Source organism: Saccopteryx bilineata, chromosome 12 (assembly GCF_036850765.1).
Source record: "Saccopteryx bilineata isolate mSacBil1 chromosome 12, mSacBil1_pri_phased_curated, whole genome shotgun sequence".
NCBI classification, from domain to species: domain Eukaryota; kingdom Metazoa; phylum Chordata; class Mammalia; order Chiroptera; family Emballonuridae; genus Saccopteryx; species Saccopteryx bilineata.
Genome location: NC_089501.1, coordinates 32172545 through 32190223, shown reverse-complemented (window position 1 = coordinate 32190223; position 17679 = coordinate 32172545). Strand labels below are relative to the sequence as shown.

Sequence of the window (17679 nt, the reverse complement as noted above, 5' to 3'; positions counted from 1 at the left end):
CATATTCGTCCTTCTGCTTTGTTATTCTTTGGTCTTCCCTTTTCTTTTCTTTTTTTTAATTTTTTCATTTATTGTGACCTTTGCCTTTTATTACATCCCTCTTGCCCTAAAGCAGGGGTCCCCAAACTACGGCCCGCGGGCCGCTTGCGGCCCCCTGAGGCCATTTATCCAGCCCCCGCCACACTTCTGGAAGGGGCACTTCTTTCATTGGTGGTCAGTGAGAGGAGCATAGTTCCCATTGAAATACTGGTCAGTTTGTTGATTTAAATTTACTTGTTCTTTATTTTAAATATTGTATTTGTTCCCGTTTTGTTTTTTTACTTTAAAATAAGATATGTGCAGTGTGCATAGGGATTTGTTCATAGTTGTTTTTTTTATAGTCCGGCCCTCCAACGGTCTGAGGGACAGTGAACTGGCCCCCTGTGTAAAAAGTTTGGGGACCCCTGCCCTAAAGTATCCCTCCTTTTTTCCAAGGTTGGCTTGCCCCTTCCATCCTATCTGTCTCATTTGAGGCTATGAAGCTCATCTCCTTTAATTACCCTCCCCCCCCCATTAAAATTGTCATCCTTTTACTAATGTGAAAGTATACATATCCTAAAACTAAAACCCTTTTGATCTTTCTATTCCATTCAAGTATTGTCTGAGCTCTTGCTTTCCTTAAGGAATGTAAAAGTCACTTCTATGGACCTTGGTAGAAGTTAATCCTCCTCCTTTCTCTGCCAGTCTCTGGAGAATTGTCTGTGCTTACTACCTCCATTTCCTCACCTCTCTTCTTTAGAAGCTTAGTTCTGGTGTACTCACCTTCCCTCGGGTGTCTTCTTTATAATCCGTGTGGCAAGCTGAAAAAACGACCCTCACTCCTGTTCTTCAATATCTACCTCAAATCTCTGGAAGCTGTGAATGCTGACTTTCAGGGAAAAGGGCATTTGCAGATTTGATTGATTTGAGAGTCTTGAAATTAACTGACCCTGGATTATCTAGAAAGACCCTAAATGCCATGACAGGTGTCTTTATAAGAGAAAGAGGCTAGTTTGACCCACAAGCCAGGGAATGCTCCAAACTACTTATAGACTCTGGAAGAGACAAGGGACAGACTCTCCCCTTGAGACCCTGGAGGGAGTATGGCCCTGAACCTGCCGACAGCTTGATTTTGGACTTCCAGCCTGCAGAACTGTGAAAGAATAAATTTCTCTTGTTTTAAGGGATCAAGTTTGTGGTCATTTGTTATAATGGGCACAGGAAACTAAGTACAGTTCTCTTTTAGCATTCTTGGCAAAATTATTGACCAGAGATGAGTTAATTTTCGCAAAGTGCACATCCCTGAGTAACCAGCATACAGATCAAGAAACAGAACCTTACCAGCTCTCCACGAGAGCCTCTTGAGGCTAGACTCAGCCATTGCCCCCCACCAAAGTATCCATTGTTTAGAGTTTTAAGATGTTTTTGAACCAAATAAAAACAATCAGAAGGTACCCTTTCTTTTGTGTCTAGATTCTTTCTCTTAATCTGTTTGTAATATTCATCCTTGTTTTTGTATGAGGTTGTAGGCTTTCTATTCTCATTGCTGTATAGTTAACTATTATCTGTATATAGCACAATTTATTTCTCCCACTGTTACAGGGTTACAAATGGTGCTCCTGTGAACAGTCATTAATTTCTTTTGGTAAACATGTATCTGTGTTTCTGTCTGGTATACAGTGAGGAAGGAGTTTCCTGAGTCGTAGATGTCTTCTCATTTTTTTCTGTGGTCTCTACGTTGACCGTCTCATCTACAGTCACTGCTTCAGGATCACCCATCACTGTGACTTGGAAATTTCTGTCTGATTCTGATCTCTCTGTTGAGATTCAAAATGTCAGCTGTCACACACACACACACACACACACACACACACACACGTGCACACAATGGTAAGTGGGTCCCGATTCAAATTCAACTTCCTACCAAAAAATGGTCTTCTTTCTCTTTTTTCACTTGTTGTGGAAATGGAATGTTATTAGTCTTTTTTTTTTTTTTTTTTTTTTGTATTTTTCTGAAGCTAGAAACGGGGAGAGACAGACAAGACTCCCGCATGCGCCCGACCGGGATCCACCCGGCACGCCCACCAGGGGGCGATGCTCTGCCCCTCTGGGGCATCGCTCTGTTGCGACCAGAGCCACTCTAGTGCCTGGGGCAGAGGCCAAGGAGCCATCCCCAGCGCCCGGGCCATCTTTGTTCCAATGGAGCCTTGGCTGCGGGAGGGGAAGAGAGAGACAGAGAGGAAGGAGAGGGGAGGGGTAGAGAAGCAGATGGGCGCCTCTCCTGTGTGCCCTGGCCGGGAATCGAACCTGGGACTTCTGCACACCAGGCCGACGCTCTACCACTGAGCCAACCGGCCAGGGCCTGAATGTTATCAGTCTTAATCATTCAAGTTGGAAACAGAATCATCTTTAATTCTTTCTTTGATCGTCTTGCATCCACCAAATTCCTAAAGCCTCTTGGTTTCCTAGTCACGTTGTCTCTACATTAGTTTAGGGGCACACCCTCCCTTTCATGACTTCTAACTGGTCTCTCAGCTTCTGCTCTGTTTTGTCTGTCACCCATCCACAAAACTGAGGTGTATTTCTCGAAACTCGGATCCTGCCACATCCTTTTTCAGAAGTCAGGGACATGGCTGGATCCCCACTGATCATAGAATCATGTTAGAATCCTGTATGTTGACTTTCTGTGCTTGCAAATTTTATTTCAGCATGATTTCTACGAGTAATTTTTCCTATGAGGCTTCGTCGGGGTGAGTTATATATTAGCAATGGCTTCAATAACAGCTTTATGATAAAATTGCTCCCAGGGCTTCCTATGAACATGATAACTAAATGTTGAGAGTTTACTCTACTTAGCACACATGTAATCCTTATAACAGCGTTGTGTGGTAATTGTGTAATTATCCTCAATTTAGTGGAGGAAATCAAAGATTAGACCATTTAAGGCGGTAGTTTTCACCGCCAGTCTGCCAGAAATTTTGTGCTGGTCCTTGAAGGAATTAACCACCAGACTCTGTATCTTCACGCAACATCAGGTGGTTAACTCTTTTGCAGGCCAACACCGGTCTGCGGACCAGCGGTTGAAAATCACTGATTTAAGGTATTATCCAAGGTCATCTGTACGGAAACTTAATACAGACTCACACACCAGCAGTCATGAGACAGTTGTTGTTTGCATGTTCATCGTTCCTCTCAAGGCCACTAGGAGGAGGGGATTCTTCCAGCTTTTCCCCTCTGTAGTGTGCTTTTTGGACACTGTATCTCCTTCCGGCAGAGAGCTGGCATTCTAGGTCCTGCTGGTACCTGCTGCAGATGTGTGCTCTTTGCCCTCACATTCTCTAAAGATGGACTGTCATGTCCTAATTCTTGCAGCTATTGCCTGGGCAAGGGGACTGTGGTTCTTACAACACCTGTCTTGTTTGGTTCCACTTCTTTTTTCTCTCCCTGATTCCCCTCTGCCTCCTTCTTTCTCCTCTCTCTTTTATCTTTTTCTCCACTCTAGGCATCTCCCTTTTCTTCCATCCCCTCCTTTTGTAATTGTGATGGCACTCTTTTTAAAGGACAATCACTGGAGGTAAAAAGTGTCCCTCTGATCACCTTCACTTTCCTGATTAGAAAAACCCACCTCAATGTCATAATCCAACAACTGCAAATAAGCAAACTAGGGCTGGGGTGGGGACATTATGTATATATTTGCTTTAGCAATAAAAGATGATTCATGTTTGGATCACTGTGCATACCTTTATTCGACTTTAGTGATGAGGAAATTATGGGTCAAAATATCTATTGACACAGATGTGTCTCATTATACATTAGCAGGGTTAACTAAATAATGTACAAGAAAATAAGGTGATGCTGGTGAAGACAAGTGAGTAGTAATTTATCACAGGAATTGCCCAACTATTGCCAATTCAAGACAGTGTTAACAGGTGATTATTCTGCCTTCCTGAAATTTTTACAGATTCTAGCTATACAATAGGAGTTTTGCAATTTCCCAACATTGTGTACCAACCAGACTTCAGACAACTGAATACTCAAGTTTTTCTTTTAATTGTCATAATAGATAACAGATAATAGGTGTTTAGGATATTTGCTGAAAAACTAGATCTTTTTGAGGATTAATCCATCATGACTGGCTGGGGTAATTCTATGTGATAACTTGGGAAATTTCTGTGGAATTTTGGAGTACCTTATAGGCTAATGCAAGCCCAATCAGTGCGGAACTCTGGCCTTGGTATCAGTGATCAGGAAAACATTTGAAAAGATAAAAAGGAGCTAAAGATGAATGTCTTCCTTCCATTGTGCTTTTCACAAGCCATAGCAGTTCATGTGAAATATGCAACTAAGAGATAGGGTATTTTGAAGGAAAAATTAAGAAAAAGTAACACAGACCACAAACCACTGTCTTTTTTTTTTTTTTTTTTTTTTTTTACAGAGACAGAGAGAGAGTCAGAGAGAGGGATAGACAGGGACAGACAGACAGGAACAGAGAGATGAGAAGCATCAATCATTAGCTATTTGTTGCGCGTTGCCACACCTTAGTTCATTGATTGCTTTCTCATATGTGCCTTGACCGTGGGCCTTCAGCAGACCAAGTAACACCTTGCTCAAGCCAGTGACCTTGGGTCCAAGCTGGTGAGCTTTTGTTCAAACCAGATGAGCCTGTGCTCAAGTTGGCGACCTCGGAGTCTCGAACCTGGGTCCTCGGCATCCCAGTCCGACACTCTGCGCCACTGCCTGGTCAGGCCACTGTCTTTTGATGACCCAAAATGCAATTAGGCACAATAGTTTTACTGCCTTAAAAATGTATTATACTTTAATGACCCCCCGGTAAACCTAACTTATGTTTCATTTTACATTCACTCCTTTGAAGAAACTATACCTTAGGTAGAAATGTAAGACATTTTTGTGTCTTGGCTTATACTTTTCAATGACTTAGTCTTAAATTTTTAATTGTGGCAGTTATACTCAAGCTATTACCACAGAACTCAATTAGACAATTATTAAGTACATTTACTTGCCTGACCTGTGGTGGTGCAGTGGATAAAGCGTCGACCTGGAAATGCTGAGGTCGCCGGTTCAAAACCCTGGGCTTGCCTGGTCAAGGCACATATGGGAGTTGATGCTTCCAGCTCCTCCCCCCCCTTCTCTCTCTCTGTCTCTCCTCTCTCTGTCTCTCCCTCACTTCTCTAAAATGAATTTTTAAAAAAAATTATTAAAAAAAAAAAAAAGTACATTTACTCATGAAATACATTATAAGAGTATATGCTTTGGCCCCCTAATCTATTTTTGCACCTCATTTGTGTTCTGATCTTTGGAACCTCCATATCCTATAACTGTAGGGTGTGGTTTAGTTAAGAATTCAGAGCATAGACTCTCCAACCAGATTGCCTAATTCAAATCCTGGTGCTATCTTTTTCTAGCTGATTTTGGGCAGATAACTTATACCTTCTCTGCCTCAGGGTTCTGACATAATGTTACCTACTACAAAGGAGTATTATAAAGATTGAGTTAATGTTCGAAGAGCATATAGTGCCTAACACACAGTAATATCTGAATATGTGCTTATGACATAAAGTGAATAAACCTCAAACCCCGTTCAAGTGGGTTTCAAGAATTATGGAGCATTGGGTGTTTATTCGACTTGTTATAATTATATTGTCTTTTGCGTGTTTCAGCATGTTGTTTATTTAATAAGGAAGATACTTTTTGCCTATTTATTTTACTAATCAAATAATTACTGCTTCTAAATTGCTGTTACTAGAAGTCCTACAGAGTTTAACAAGGCAAAACAAAACAAAGAACAACAACAAAAACACATAAAAGACATACGCATTGGAGAGGAGGGAATAAAGTGATTTCTAGGTGCAGATGACATGGTTGTCCTTGTAAAAAATCCCAAAGCATGGACCCCTTCTTACTCCTCCCCCCAAAAAAGGCTCCTGAAACTAATAAATGAGTTTAGTAAAGTCTTGGGGTACAAGATGAGTATACAAAAATCAACTGTGGTTTTATATGCTAGCAATGAACACTTGGGATTTGAAATTGAAGAAAGAGGGAACATCTACAACAGCACCAAAATAATGAAACACTTAAGCACAATTTTTTTTCCTTTTTTTGTATTTTGCTGAAGTGTGAAGCAGGGAGGCAGAGAGACAGACTCCCGCATGCGCCTGACTGGACCTACCCAGCATGCCCACTAAGAGGCGATGTTCTGCCCATCTGGGCCATTGCAACCGGAGCCATTCGAATGCACCTGAGGCAGAGGCCATGGAGCCATCCTCAGCGCCCAAGCCAACCTTGCTCCAGTGGAGCATTGGCTGTGGAAGAGGAAGAGAGAAACAGAGAGGAAGGAGAGGGGGAAGGGTGGAGAAGCAGATGAGTGCTTCTTCTGTGTGCCCTGGCCAGGAATCAAACCCGGGACTTCACATGCCAGGCCAATGCTCTACCATGGAGCCAACCAGCCAGGGCCCACTTAGGCACAATTTTAACAAAGTGTGTGCAATCACATTAAAAATTTTTAATATTGAAAGAAAGAAGTGAATAAATGGAGAGATATGCCATATTATGAATTGAAAGACTCAATATTGTGTTTTTTTGTTTTGTTTTTTAGTGAGAGAGAAAGATAGGGAAAAACAGATGGTAAAGGAGAGAGATGAGAAGCATCCACTCGCAGTTGTGGCACCTTAGTTGTTCATTGGTTGCTTTCTCCTATATACCTTGACTGGGTGGCTCTAGCCAAGCCAGTGACACCTTGCTCAAGCCAGCGACCTTGGGCTCAATCCAGACACCATAGGCTTCAAGCCAGTGAGCTTTGGGCTCAAGCCAGCAACCATGGGGTCATGTCTATGATCCCACACTCAAGCTGGCAACCCTATGCTCAAGCTGCTGAGCCTGCCTTCAAGCCAGATGAGCCCACACTTAAGCTGGTGACTTTGTGGTTTTGAACCTGGGTCCTCAGTGTCCCAGGCCCAGCGCTGTATCCACTGTGCCACCGCCTGGTGTGGCAAGACTCAATATTGTTAATATGTCAGTTTTCTTTACATAGACTAATAGAATAGAATAGAAAATCCAAAAATAGACCACACAAATATAGCCATTAATTAATTCAAAGAAGACAATTGAATAGAGAAAGGAAAGTCTTTACAGACAATATGAACCATGACCCATACTTCACACCATTTACAAAAATTAACTGAAAATGGATCATAGTTTTCTATCCTACATATGAGTGAAATCATATGGTTCTTAACTTCCTCCTTCTGACTTACTTCACTTCAGCAGATGACTTGACTTTGGGTGGTGGGCACAGAAAGCAATGTGTAGATCATGTATCACAGAAATGTGCAAGTGAAACCTATATAATCTTAATAACCAGTGTCATTTCAATACTTTCAATAAAAAGAAAAGAGGCCCTGGCCGGTTGGCTCAGCGGTAGAGCGTCGGCCTGGCGTGCAGGGGACCCGGGTTCGATTCCCGGCCAGGGCACATAGGAGAAGTGCCCATTTGCTTCTCCTCCCCCATCCCCTCCTTCCTCTCTGTCTCTCTCTTCCCCTCCCGCAGCCAAGGCTCCATTGGAGCAAAGATGGCCCGGGCGCTGGGGATGGCTCCTTGGCCTCTACCCCAGGCGCTAGAGTGTCTCTGGTCGCGGCAGAGCGACACCCCGGAGGGGCAGAGCATCGCCCCCTGGTGGGCAGAGCGTCGCCCCTGGTGGGCGTGCCGGGTGGATCCCGGTCGGGCGCATGTGGGAGTCTGTCTGACTGTCTCTCTCCGTTTCCAGCTTCAATAAGAAAAAATAATAATAATAAAATAAAATAAAATAAAATAAATTAGGTATGTGCCGCCCTCCCCCGTATGGATCATGAACATAAGTGTAAAATGTAACTCTATACAACTTCTAGAAGAAAACTTTTGTAACCTAGGGACAAACCTCAGTAGTAAGAAAACAAATCCAACAATTAAAAAACAAAAAGTAAGGACACTAGCTTGGAACATTTTACCAAAGAAGGTAGAAAAGTGAATTTTATCCTATAGAAATTAAAAATAGGCCCTGGCCGGTTGGCTCAGCAGTAGAGCGTCAGCCTGGCGTGCGGGGGACCCGGGTTCGATTCCCTGCCAGGGCACATAGGAGAAGCGCCCATTTGCTTCTCCACCCCCCCTTCCTCTCTGTCTCTCTCTTCCTCTCCCACAGCCAAGGCTCCATTGGAGCAAAGATGGCCCGGGCACTGGGGATGGCTCCTTGGCCTCTGCCCCAGGCGCTAGAGTGGCTCTGGTCGTGGCAGAGCAACACCCCGGAGGGGCAGAGCATCGCCCCCTGGTGGGCAGAGCATCGCCCCTAGTGGGCGTGCCGGGTGGATCCCGGTTGGGCGCATGCGGGAGTCTGTCTGTCTCTCCCCGTTTCCAGCTTCAGAAAAAAAAAAAAAAAGAAATTAAAAATAAAGTTAGAAAATAATACAGCTGTATTAGAACATATTACTCATCTGAATCTGAAGTAGAAAAAAAGTCAGTCCTTTTCTGGGTCATCATACTATATTGCAGAATTTTTAAATTAGACCAATAAGCATTTTCTCTGTCCGACACAGCACTCAGAAAACGAATCTGTGCCTGCTGAATGTTCAGACCTAATGACTATACCTTATCTCGTCTGTACCATTTATTTTAAACGTCTAGTTTCTCTCCATCTGAAAGCCTTCTGCAGTGTTTTATTTTCTTTTAGCATCAGATTCCACGAGTCGGTTTTCTGCAAATAGCCAGTTCCGTCCTACTTCTTGTTACTACTTTAGCTAGTTCTTTCCTTTGCATGTCTCTCATTTATTTTTCATCGGTTCCTGTTTTATTGGGTTCCTTTCTGCTCCGTTTTACACTATGTTGTTTTTAAAGCGCTGTGACTGACTGAGTGGCTGGCATCTGTGGGCAGAGAAAGCAATGTGGGTGCTGGAGGCAGATGGGGCGTGTGGGTGGGTCACAGTGACTCATTTTTTTATGTGTTGATTTTTGATATAGAAATGTGGAGGACCCCTACAGAAAATTCTTTATTTGTATTCCAGGATCCATAAGTCATTTTTAACCTTAGGAAAAAAATTTTTGAAGATCCTTTGACCTGTCTTACTTTTTCATAACCTCACTGCATCTCCTGTGTCATTAGCTCCCATTTCATCTGATTTATTTCTCTGTCACAGAATGCAGTTTTGGATCTCCCATTCATTAGAGAAGGCTGACTCAGCATCAGAGTCTGCAAGAGGCTGCATTATTTTTATGCTTCACTTTGATTTTATGTTCAGTCACCTAGGTTTTCAGTGTTGTTCTTTTTCTATTTTGATGGGTTCCTAGATTATAAAAGTAATCAGTGTTCATAATAGAAATTATAAAAAAATATGAAGAGCATAAGGAAGTAAAAGTAATTCATAGTCCCATTACACAGCTGTTACTATAGTTTACATTTGGGTGTATGTATAATATAACTTTCCAGACACTTTTTTATTCATAGGCATATATACACACAGATGATATATATTATATGTGTGTACATTATATTTTCACTTATATTCTACACATTATGATGTATATATTTTAATATGTTTTACTTAATTTACCCCCATTGTTAAATATTCTTTAACAATACAGTTTTTAATGGGTATAGCATATGCCATTATTTGAATCTAACTATTTTCTTATTGATTGATTTTTGAGCATTTTCCATTTCTATTGTTAAAAACATATATGTCAGTGGACATACTTATAAATAAGTCTGCCACATTTATAGGAACTTTTTTCAGGGTAAATTTTTAGGAATGGAATTATTGGTTCAAAAAATGTGCACAACCTTAAGGACTTAAGTCTCCTAGAAAGTTTACACCACCCCTCGGCATATAAGAAAGAGTGTCATTTCTCTCCATTCTCACTGACGTTTTGAAATATCTTCAGCCACTTGTTAATCAAAAATCTGGTACTTTACAGTTGGCACAATGTGCATTTGTTATTTACCATTTTAGTTATACTTTTGCAAATTTGCCTGCCTATGTCCATAGCCTAATTTTCTGTTGTAGTGCTTTTATGGTTGTGTACTTGTTTTAAATCGACCAATAAGAGATGGTTTTTAAGGCCCTGGCCAGTTGGCTCAGCGGTAGAGTGTCAGCCTGGCATGTGAATGTCCCGGGTTTGATTCCTGGTCAGGGCATACGGGAGAAGCTACCATCTGCTTCTCCACCCCTCCCCATTCTCTCTCTTTCTCTCCCTTGTCCTCCCGTAGCCATGGCTTTATTGATTCGAGCACAATGGCCTCAGGCACTGAGGATGGCTCCATGGAGCCTCTACCTCGGGTGCTAAAAATAGCTTGGTTGTGAGCTTGGCCCCAGATGGGCAGAGCATCAGCTCCACACGGGGTTTGTTGGGTTGATCCTGGTTCGGGGCACATGTGGGAGTCTGTCTATCTCCCCTCCTCCCTCTTGGAAAAGAAAAAAAAAACTAAAGAAAAAGAGAGATGGTTTATAAAGATATTAATCTTTCATGTGTTACATATTGCACATTCTTTTTAACAAATTAGCATCATCTGTTAAACTTGTTGCAAGGTATGTTAATTGTGAATAGGATCTATTTTACCATATTTTCCAAATGCTTGTTTATTATGATTATAAAGGAAGCTTTTGGTTTTCATAGTAAGTTTTCATCTTGACACTTTATTAAATTATATTATTACTTATTAAAGTTACTTAGTTGATTCTATTGAAGTTATTTGGTTGACAGCTATAACATCTGCAAATAATGATACTTATGTATTTTATTTTATAAAATTATACCTCCTTACTTTATGAAATTTTACTGCATTAATATGGATTTTCAGAAAGTAAATTAGTAAGAATAGTTGATTGATAACCATATCTTTTTCCTAATATTCATAGGAATGCTTAGAAACACAAAGTTGGCTGGTCTTATTAAATATTATATGTATTATTCTTCATGTTAAAGAAGTGCCCTTGTAGCTTTAGCTTACAGTTGTGTTTAATGAGAAGTGAATTTTAGATTTATCAGAGCACTTGGAGCATCTATGGAGATGCTGTTGATTTTTTCCATTGAGCCATCCTTGCATTCTGAAAATAAGTTTTAAACTTAATGTTTTAGTATTTTTATTGTATAGTGTTTGATGCATTTTGTTGATTTTTTTTTCGTATTTTTGTCTACATATAAATGGATTTAAGACTAATCTGAACTTCATTTTTGTGAGATTATTGTCAATTTTTGGTGTCAGATTTATAATACTACCTTGATATTAGGCATCTCTGAGCTTTGGAAGAATTTGTAACTGTGGTTATATTCTCCTTCCTAGTCATAGTTCTTTATACCTTTGCTTTCCATTTCTTTTGACTTATATTTGTTGTGCACATGCTACATAGTAATTAATTAATTATAAAATTTAACTCTGGGTTACTTTCCAGTCTTATCTATTTACTTTCTAAAGATCTCATTTTAGAGTTCCTGCTTATTGCCGCTTCCCTATGGAGCTGCCCCTGAAACCTTATGTTGTACTGTTGATATTTAACAGAAGGCATTAACCCCACTTCCCACCATTGCAGACTCTCCTTAGTTTCCAGTAATTTTAAGACCCATTTGTTGTTTTCTAAAACAATGCAGTTTGGCTCCTTTTTATAAAACCACTTCCGGGTAGAACTGCAAATTCAAAATTTAGTGGTAAACGCCAAGGGAAAATCCCTATTATTTCTTCATTTCCTCTCTGAATACTAAGTTATTAAAACCAAAATGTGCTTACTGGGCATTGCTTAGGTGTCATCTCTTGGGGACTCTGTTTCCTGTTTGCAGATATTGCTGTGGTGGAAATGAGCGACGCCTTCCGGCAGCCGTCCCTGTTCTACCACCTGGGAGTGAGAGAAAGTTTCAGCATGGCCAACAACGTCATCCTCTACTGTGACACTAACTCACACTCTCTGCACTCACTGAAGGTACCTCATTTGTTGACTAAATTGTTACTTTAGGCCCCAGAGTGGTAGGGGTTACCTCTATCATCCAGAAAAATTTGAGTAGCTTATGTTTGTGAAAGTGTTGTTTGATTGTTTTTTTTGTCAGTGTGATAATTGTGCAACAATTGCCGGTTAAGTGGTGAGGTTTATTTAGAATTCACTGTAGACATTTGATGGTACACAGGGAGGAAAAAAGTTAATGTTGAGTTCTAAGCTCCGGTTAGAGTTATACCTGAGGAGACTGTGTTAATAGAAAGTCTACACCCACTAGAGAAAGGTGAGATTACATAAGGTATGGATGGTTGAGCCTTGTGCTTGTCGCCATTAGTGGTTTTGTGGGGCATACCTTGTCTCCAACTAGAAATACTATGCTTCCTACTGACAGTACTCTAAGTCAGTGGTCGGCAAACTCATTAGTCAACAGAGCCAAATATCAACAGTACAATGATTGAAATTTCTTTTGAGAGCCAATTTTTTTAAAACTATATAGGTAGGTACATTCCTTATCAAGGTAGCGCCCGCATGTGGTATTTTGTGGAAGAGCCACACTCAAGGGGCCAAAGAGCCGCATGTGGCTCGCGAGCCCGCAGTTTGTCAACCAGGGCTCTAAGTAGAAATTCTCTGAGTATCACCTGAAAACTGCCATCTACTTTCACAGGGATATGATTTCAATTAAGACAGGAAGGAGGGAATAAAAACTCACTGTATCCGTTTACAAAATTCAGCATATCCTGTGGCCATTCTTTCCAGCATGGGAACTCAACGATACGAGGGTATTTCCTGCATCCATTGAATTGCCTAAAATGCTTTTGCAAGTCCAAGTGACTTTACCCTGTGTGATTCTTTGAAAGGCATCTAACAGTTCAGTGAAACTCATGCTGCACCTGATATTAGTCATTTCCTTTGTGAAACTTCTGGCTAGCTCTGTGTGCTTTTCCTCAGCTGTGTCTTCCAGTTCCCAAGTCGAAGCCAGCAGTGGGACCTGGAGCCCTCAGACCCAGAGCCATATTTCCAATGGTTTAGTAATTATTATATGAAGATCTCTAACCCTAAATTCATGCAAAAAAAATAGTATTTTGCTTTTATCTGAGTATCTAAAGCTTATATGGCTTTCGTCTGAAAAATCTGCGGTTTCTTTTAGCAGATACCTTTACTGTATGCCAGGCATTGTGCTGGGCATTGATGCTACAGAATACTCTACATAGTCCTGTGAGATTTCCCCTGCTCTGTCTAAATCTGTTTCTTACCTGGAGCAATTCTTTAAGAACCTCTGACCTAATTTTTGCCCAGATTTAACTCCTTTAATTAGTGCATTATAAACTTTTATGGTGGTTTATTCTGAATTATACATTTTGACTTGCAGCTGTTTACAACATATATGTGTTAGCAGTTGATGAAGTAAGATTATTTTCTTCTTTTTTTCTAATTTTTTTTTTTGGCAGTAAGTTTATTTTAAGCAGTCAGTGTTGTGTTGGACATTTTTCACTTTACACGATTTTCTTGCCCTACTGGCATCCGATAATATCATTTTATGACCATTCTTTCCTTGGGAAATTTTTTTAAAAAGTAAATTAAAATTGCATTTGAGGAAAAAAAGAGATAAAGCTAACCTTATCAGAAATTTGTATGGAACAAGTAAACTTATTTATGACATTGATTTCAGCCAGACTTTGTATAGAAGTGTTATTGCTATTTGAATAAAATACGGTAGTTCTTTCCAAAGGCCAGTCCATATAAAATAAACTTATTTTATACATAACAGCTGCTTGTTATTGAGCACTCACTGTGGGCTAAGTAGTAAGTGCTTTACCCACATACTGATTTACATTAAACACTTGTCTTAAAGCATCCCTGTGATGAATATATTCTGTCACCATGCTATAGAATTGCAAAGTGAGGCTCACACAATTCAGTCATTTGCCCAAACTGTGATAGAGCTAGTAAAATTTGGGACCAGGTCTGCCTGGCTCCGAAGCCCGTCCTCCTAACCACTCAACCTGATTGCAGTTAGAAGGAGATCAGACATTCCTGCTAAGTGTGTTTATTTCGAAAAACCCATCACCTGTGCCTCCTGAATTGTTCCATGCACAAGCCATTCATTCTTTTTCTTTCTCTTCCTCCTTCCATTAACTTAAGCTTTTGCCATTTTCTTATCTGGCTTGTTCCTAGCCCAACTAGGTGTTTGCAGTGTATAAAGGTCTTGGGGATAGAAAGTATTTTGTTCAGGCTAACAATTTCTTCTGAGCCCTAGAAATTCCTCCAGTCCTCTGCTACTGAGAAAAGTCTGTTGTACGTGAGTGTGCATCTGTGTGATTAATTTCATTGATTTCTGTTGCAGTTAGTTAGAGGTGTAACTGTTAGCCCTGCCATCTACCAATGAAAAGGTAAGCTGCTGTGAAATAAGGCAGAACAAGAGATATTTATACGTAATATAATAGGTATGGATTCACCAAATAAAGTAAAAGGAAGCATCTCCCTGTTTTCCCAGGGCAAAGAGAGAATGAGATGCTCTTCTTGCCATATACCTAGCTTCCCATGGCTTTATTCTTTGAACATTTAGAAAGTACAGCTGCACCAATTTTTTTTTTTCATCTAATGCTCTTTGTTGAAGAGAACAGTTCCTCTTTGGCAGGAAATTCTCAGGAAGAAATCTTAGGGGGAAAAGTTTTTTTCTCTTAAGTTTAAGCTCCTGAAAAAGTAATTGATGGGAACCATAAAGTATTTGAAATCTGTGTCTGAGTTTACGTGAAAGGATAATGTGGAGTGCCATCATGCGTCACTTACCGACAGGAAATGTTCGGAGAAAGGTGTTGTCAGGCGATTTCATTGTTGTGTGAACGTAGAGAGTGCACTTACACAAGCCTGCATGGTGCGACTCACCACACACCTAGCGTGCAGCACATCACTGTACTGAATACTCTAGGCAGCATTTGTGTATCTAAACATCTAAACACAAAAGACATGTTAAAGACGTGGTATAAAAGGTAAAAAAAATGCCGTACTTACATAGGGCGGTTATCGTGGACAGAGCTTGCGGGACTGGGAGTTGCTCTAGGTGAGTCGGTGAGCGAGGAGCGAGTGACCGCAGGCCTGGGACATTACTGTCACCACTGTAGGCTGCGTGTACACTGCACACTGAGGCTACACTGCATTTATTTAAAAATTCTTTACTCAATAAATTAATCTTAGATTACTGTAAACATAAACTCTGATTCTCTTTCCAGCTCTTGAAATAACACCGAGCTTAACATGCACATTGTACAACTGTATAGAAGTATTTTCTTTATATTCTTTTTTTATAAGCTTTTTCCTTATTTACATTTTTCAAACTTGTTAAACATTTTTGTTAAAAAACGAAGAGATTGGCACACACGTTAGCCTCGCCCGGCACAGAGTCAGGACCGTCAGTCTCACTGTCTTCCACGTCCACGCCTTGTCCCAGTGGATGGTGCGCAGGCGTAGTGACAGGCGTGGGGCGGTCATCCCCTCTGACGACAGGGCCTCCTCCTGGAACACCTCTGAAGGGCCCGCCCCAGGCTCTCCTCGGGAGGGTGCATCTCATTTCCCTGTACGCAGATCATGCACCCTTAACATTTCTCCCTGTTAATGAAAACCTTTCATGTTTTCAAACTTTTAAAAGCCCGTTGAGGTCTGCATAAGCTGTTGCTAAACCCTTCACTGCATTTTCCTGGGATTGCTTCTGCAGTTTCCCTCTCTCTCACCTCTTGTTCGGCTCTGTGATCCTGCTCAGTAAACTGGTGAGGAGATCGGGGTAGTTTTTGTAATTAATACCTTGAACTTAAGGGACTCATTACCTGTGTTTGGTGAATCTGCTCAGATTCCAGAGTGTTCTTAAACCCATAAAAACTTTATTTTTTGCTCTTACACCACTACTTCTTTTTCTTAAAGTTTTACCTCCCTCTCCAAGATAAGTAATGAAGATGAATTTAGTTTTACATTGAATTGTACATGAAATTAAAATCCATACTTTTCAAAGGTCTTTGATTCTTTTCAGTTTAACAATTAATTTTTACTGCGTTCTTCCCAGCCCTTGACAATAACCCTAACTTGGTTGGTGGTACAAAGTATGCGGTAGATGTTAGGGAAGAAAGTAATCTGAAAGTGTGATCCTGTTCAAGTAGTCTGGCTGGTCCTGAAGCAGGACCGTTGGCCCTGTCCTGTGCACAGCGCTGCCTCGGGACAGTTCTGCGTGTATCTTGCTCACTCATAGCCCACCATTGACTTGTAAACCATGCCAGTGTGCTTTCTCAAGCCTGTTCAGCGTAGCCATCAAATACCTTCCTCTTGTTATTTCATGGGAAGGTTTTTCTTTCTGTTGAGAGAAGGAACAGCCTTGTTCTTTTTATTTTACTTATTTCAGAAATGGCCCAATTTGTGACACACCATGTCAGATTGGGAAAGGAGGTAGTTTAGGGAGGAGCTGAGTCATACATGTGAGCACTGCTGGATCAAGATTTCCTCTGACCATCTTGAGTTGACAGACTAGATGATTTATTTAGAGGAGTTGATTTCCCAGTTGTAGAATCCATCCCTGAGGTTTTGGGAAGGGCTTGAGACCGGAGAATCCAGTTTTCTTTCATATCAATTATAACAATACTACATCTTCACCTGACCTGGCAGTGGTATAATGGATCAAGTTGGCCTAGGACGCAGAGGACCCAGGTTTGAAATCTTGAGGTCGCCGGCTTGAGCACAGGCTCATCTGCTTGAGCGCAGGCTCACCAGCTTGAGCACAGGGTCGCTGGCTTGAGCGTGGGATCATATGAGCCCAAGGTCGCTGGCTTGAGCAAGGGGTCACTGGCTTGGCTGGAGCCCCCTGGTCAAGGCACATATGAGAAAGCAATTAATGAGCAACTAAGGAGCTGCAACAAAGAACTGATGCTTTTTATCTCTCTCCCTTTCTGTCTGTTCCTGTCTGGCCCTCTCTTTCTCCCTCTCTCTCACTAAAAACAAAACAATACTACATCTTCTAGGAGATGATATGCCCTTGTTTTCCTAATTCCTCTTTTACCCCCCCCCCCCCCCGGCTCACTGTTTGTAGCATCTTACTACTATTTGTAGTTAGGGAGAGGGAGCTCTGTGCTACACTGTACATGGAAGGTGTCGTCATATCCCTGGGTCAGCACCAGATAGGTGTTTCCTGTGGAGAGGCTTTCATCACAGGCCCATGAGTTTGAAAATACCTTAAAGAGCAAGGAATACCTCTGTGCACAGAAAAGGAGTCAGAAATGTGGCAAGACTTGCTAAATTCTGTTCCCCCTTTCGTTCTCTGTAAATCAATGATTCTCTCTGTGGAAGCTGATCTCTGTGGCACTCCAGTCCATCATCCTGTTTGGGTCTTATAGAATGCAGCCTTGAAACTGTTACCGAAATTTATGTGCAAAATTCACTGTACAGAAATTCATTATATCTATAACTTTCCAATGATAGTTTTTTTTCTTTAAAGAAATACCTGCACTTGAATAATATGGTCCAATTAGGTGTTGCTGAAAGAAACAACTCGTGTCCAAGAAGAGGATGTTACTTAAAATTGCAGCAACACATTTTAAGGAGAAGTTCATGTGAAGGAGCTATTTCAAATGCTGTGTGTATAGAATATCACTCATCAGCATCCTAGCCCCATTTAAAGATCTGTGTCTACTTAGAGTTTTCCCACCAAGATAACATT

At 41.1% G+C, this 17679-nt stretch overlaps 1 protein-coding gene across 2 annotated transcripts in view; it reads left to right on the top strand.

Annotated features, from left to right (window-relative positions):
• Positions 1-17679, top strand: part of MAP3K5 (mitogen-activated protein kinase kinase kinase 5) — a 194020-nt gene that overhangs the window by 52572 nt on the left and 123769 nt on the right. For both annotated transcript variants that reach the window (XM_066248130.1, XM_066248129.1), the window contains exon 2: positions 11833-11972. In XM_066248130.1, coding sequence (XP_066104227.1) covers positions 11833-11972 — 140 coding nt within the window. The remainder of the gene's footprint in view (positions 1-11832; positions 11973-17679) is intronic.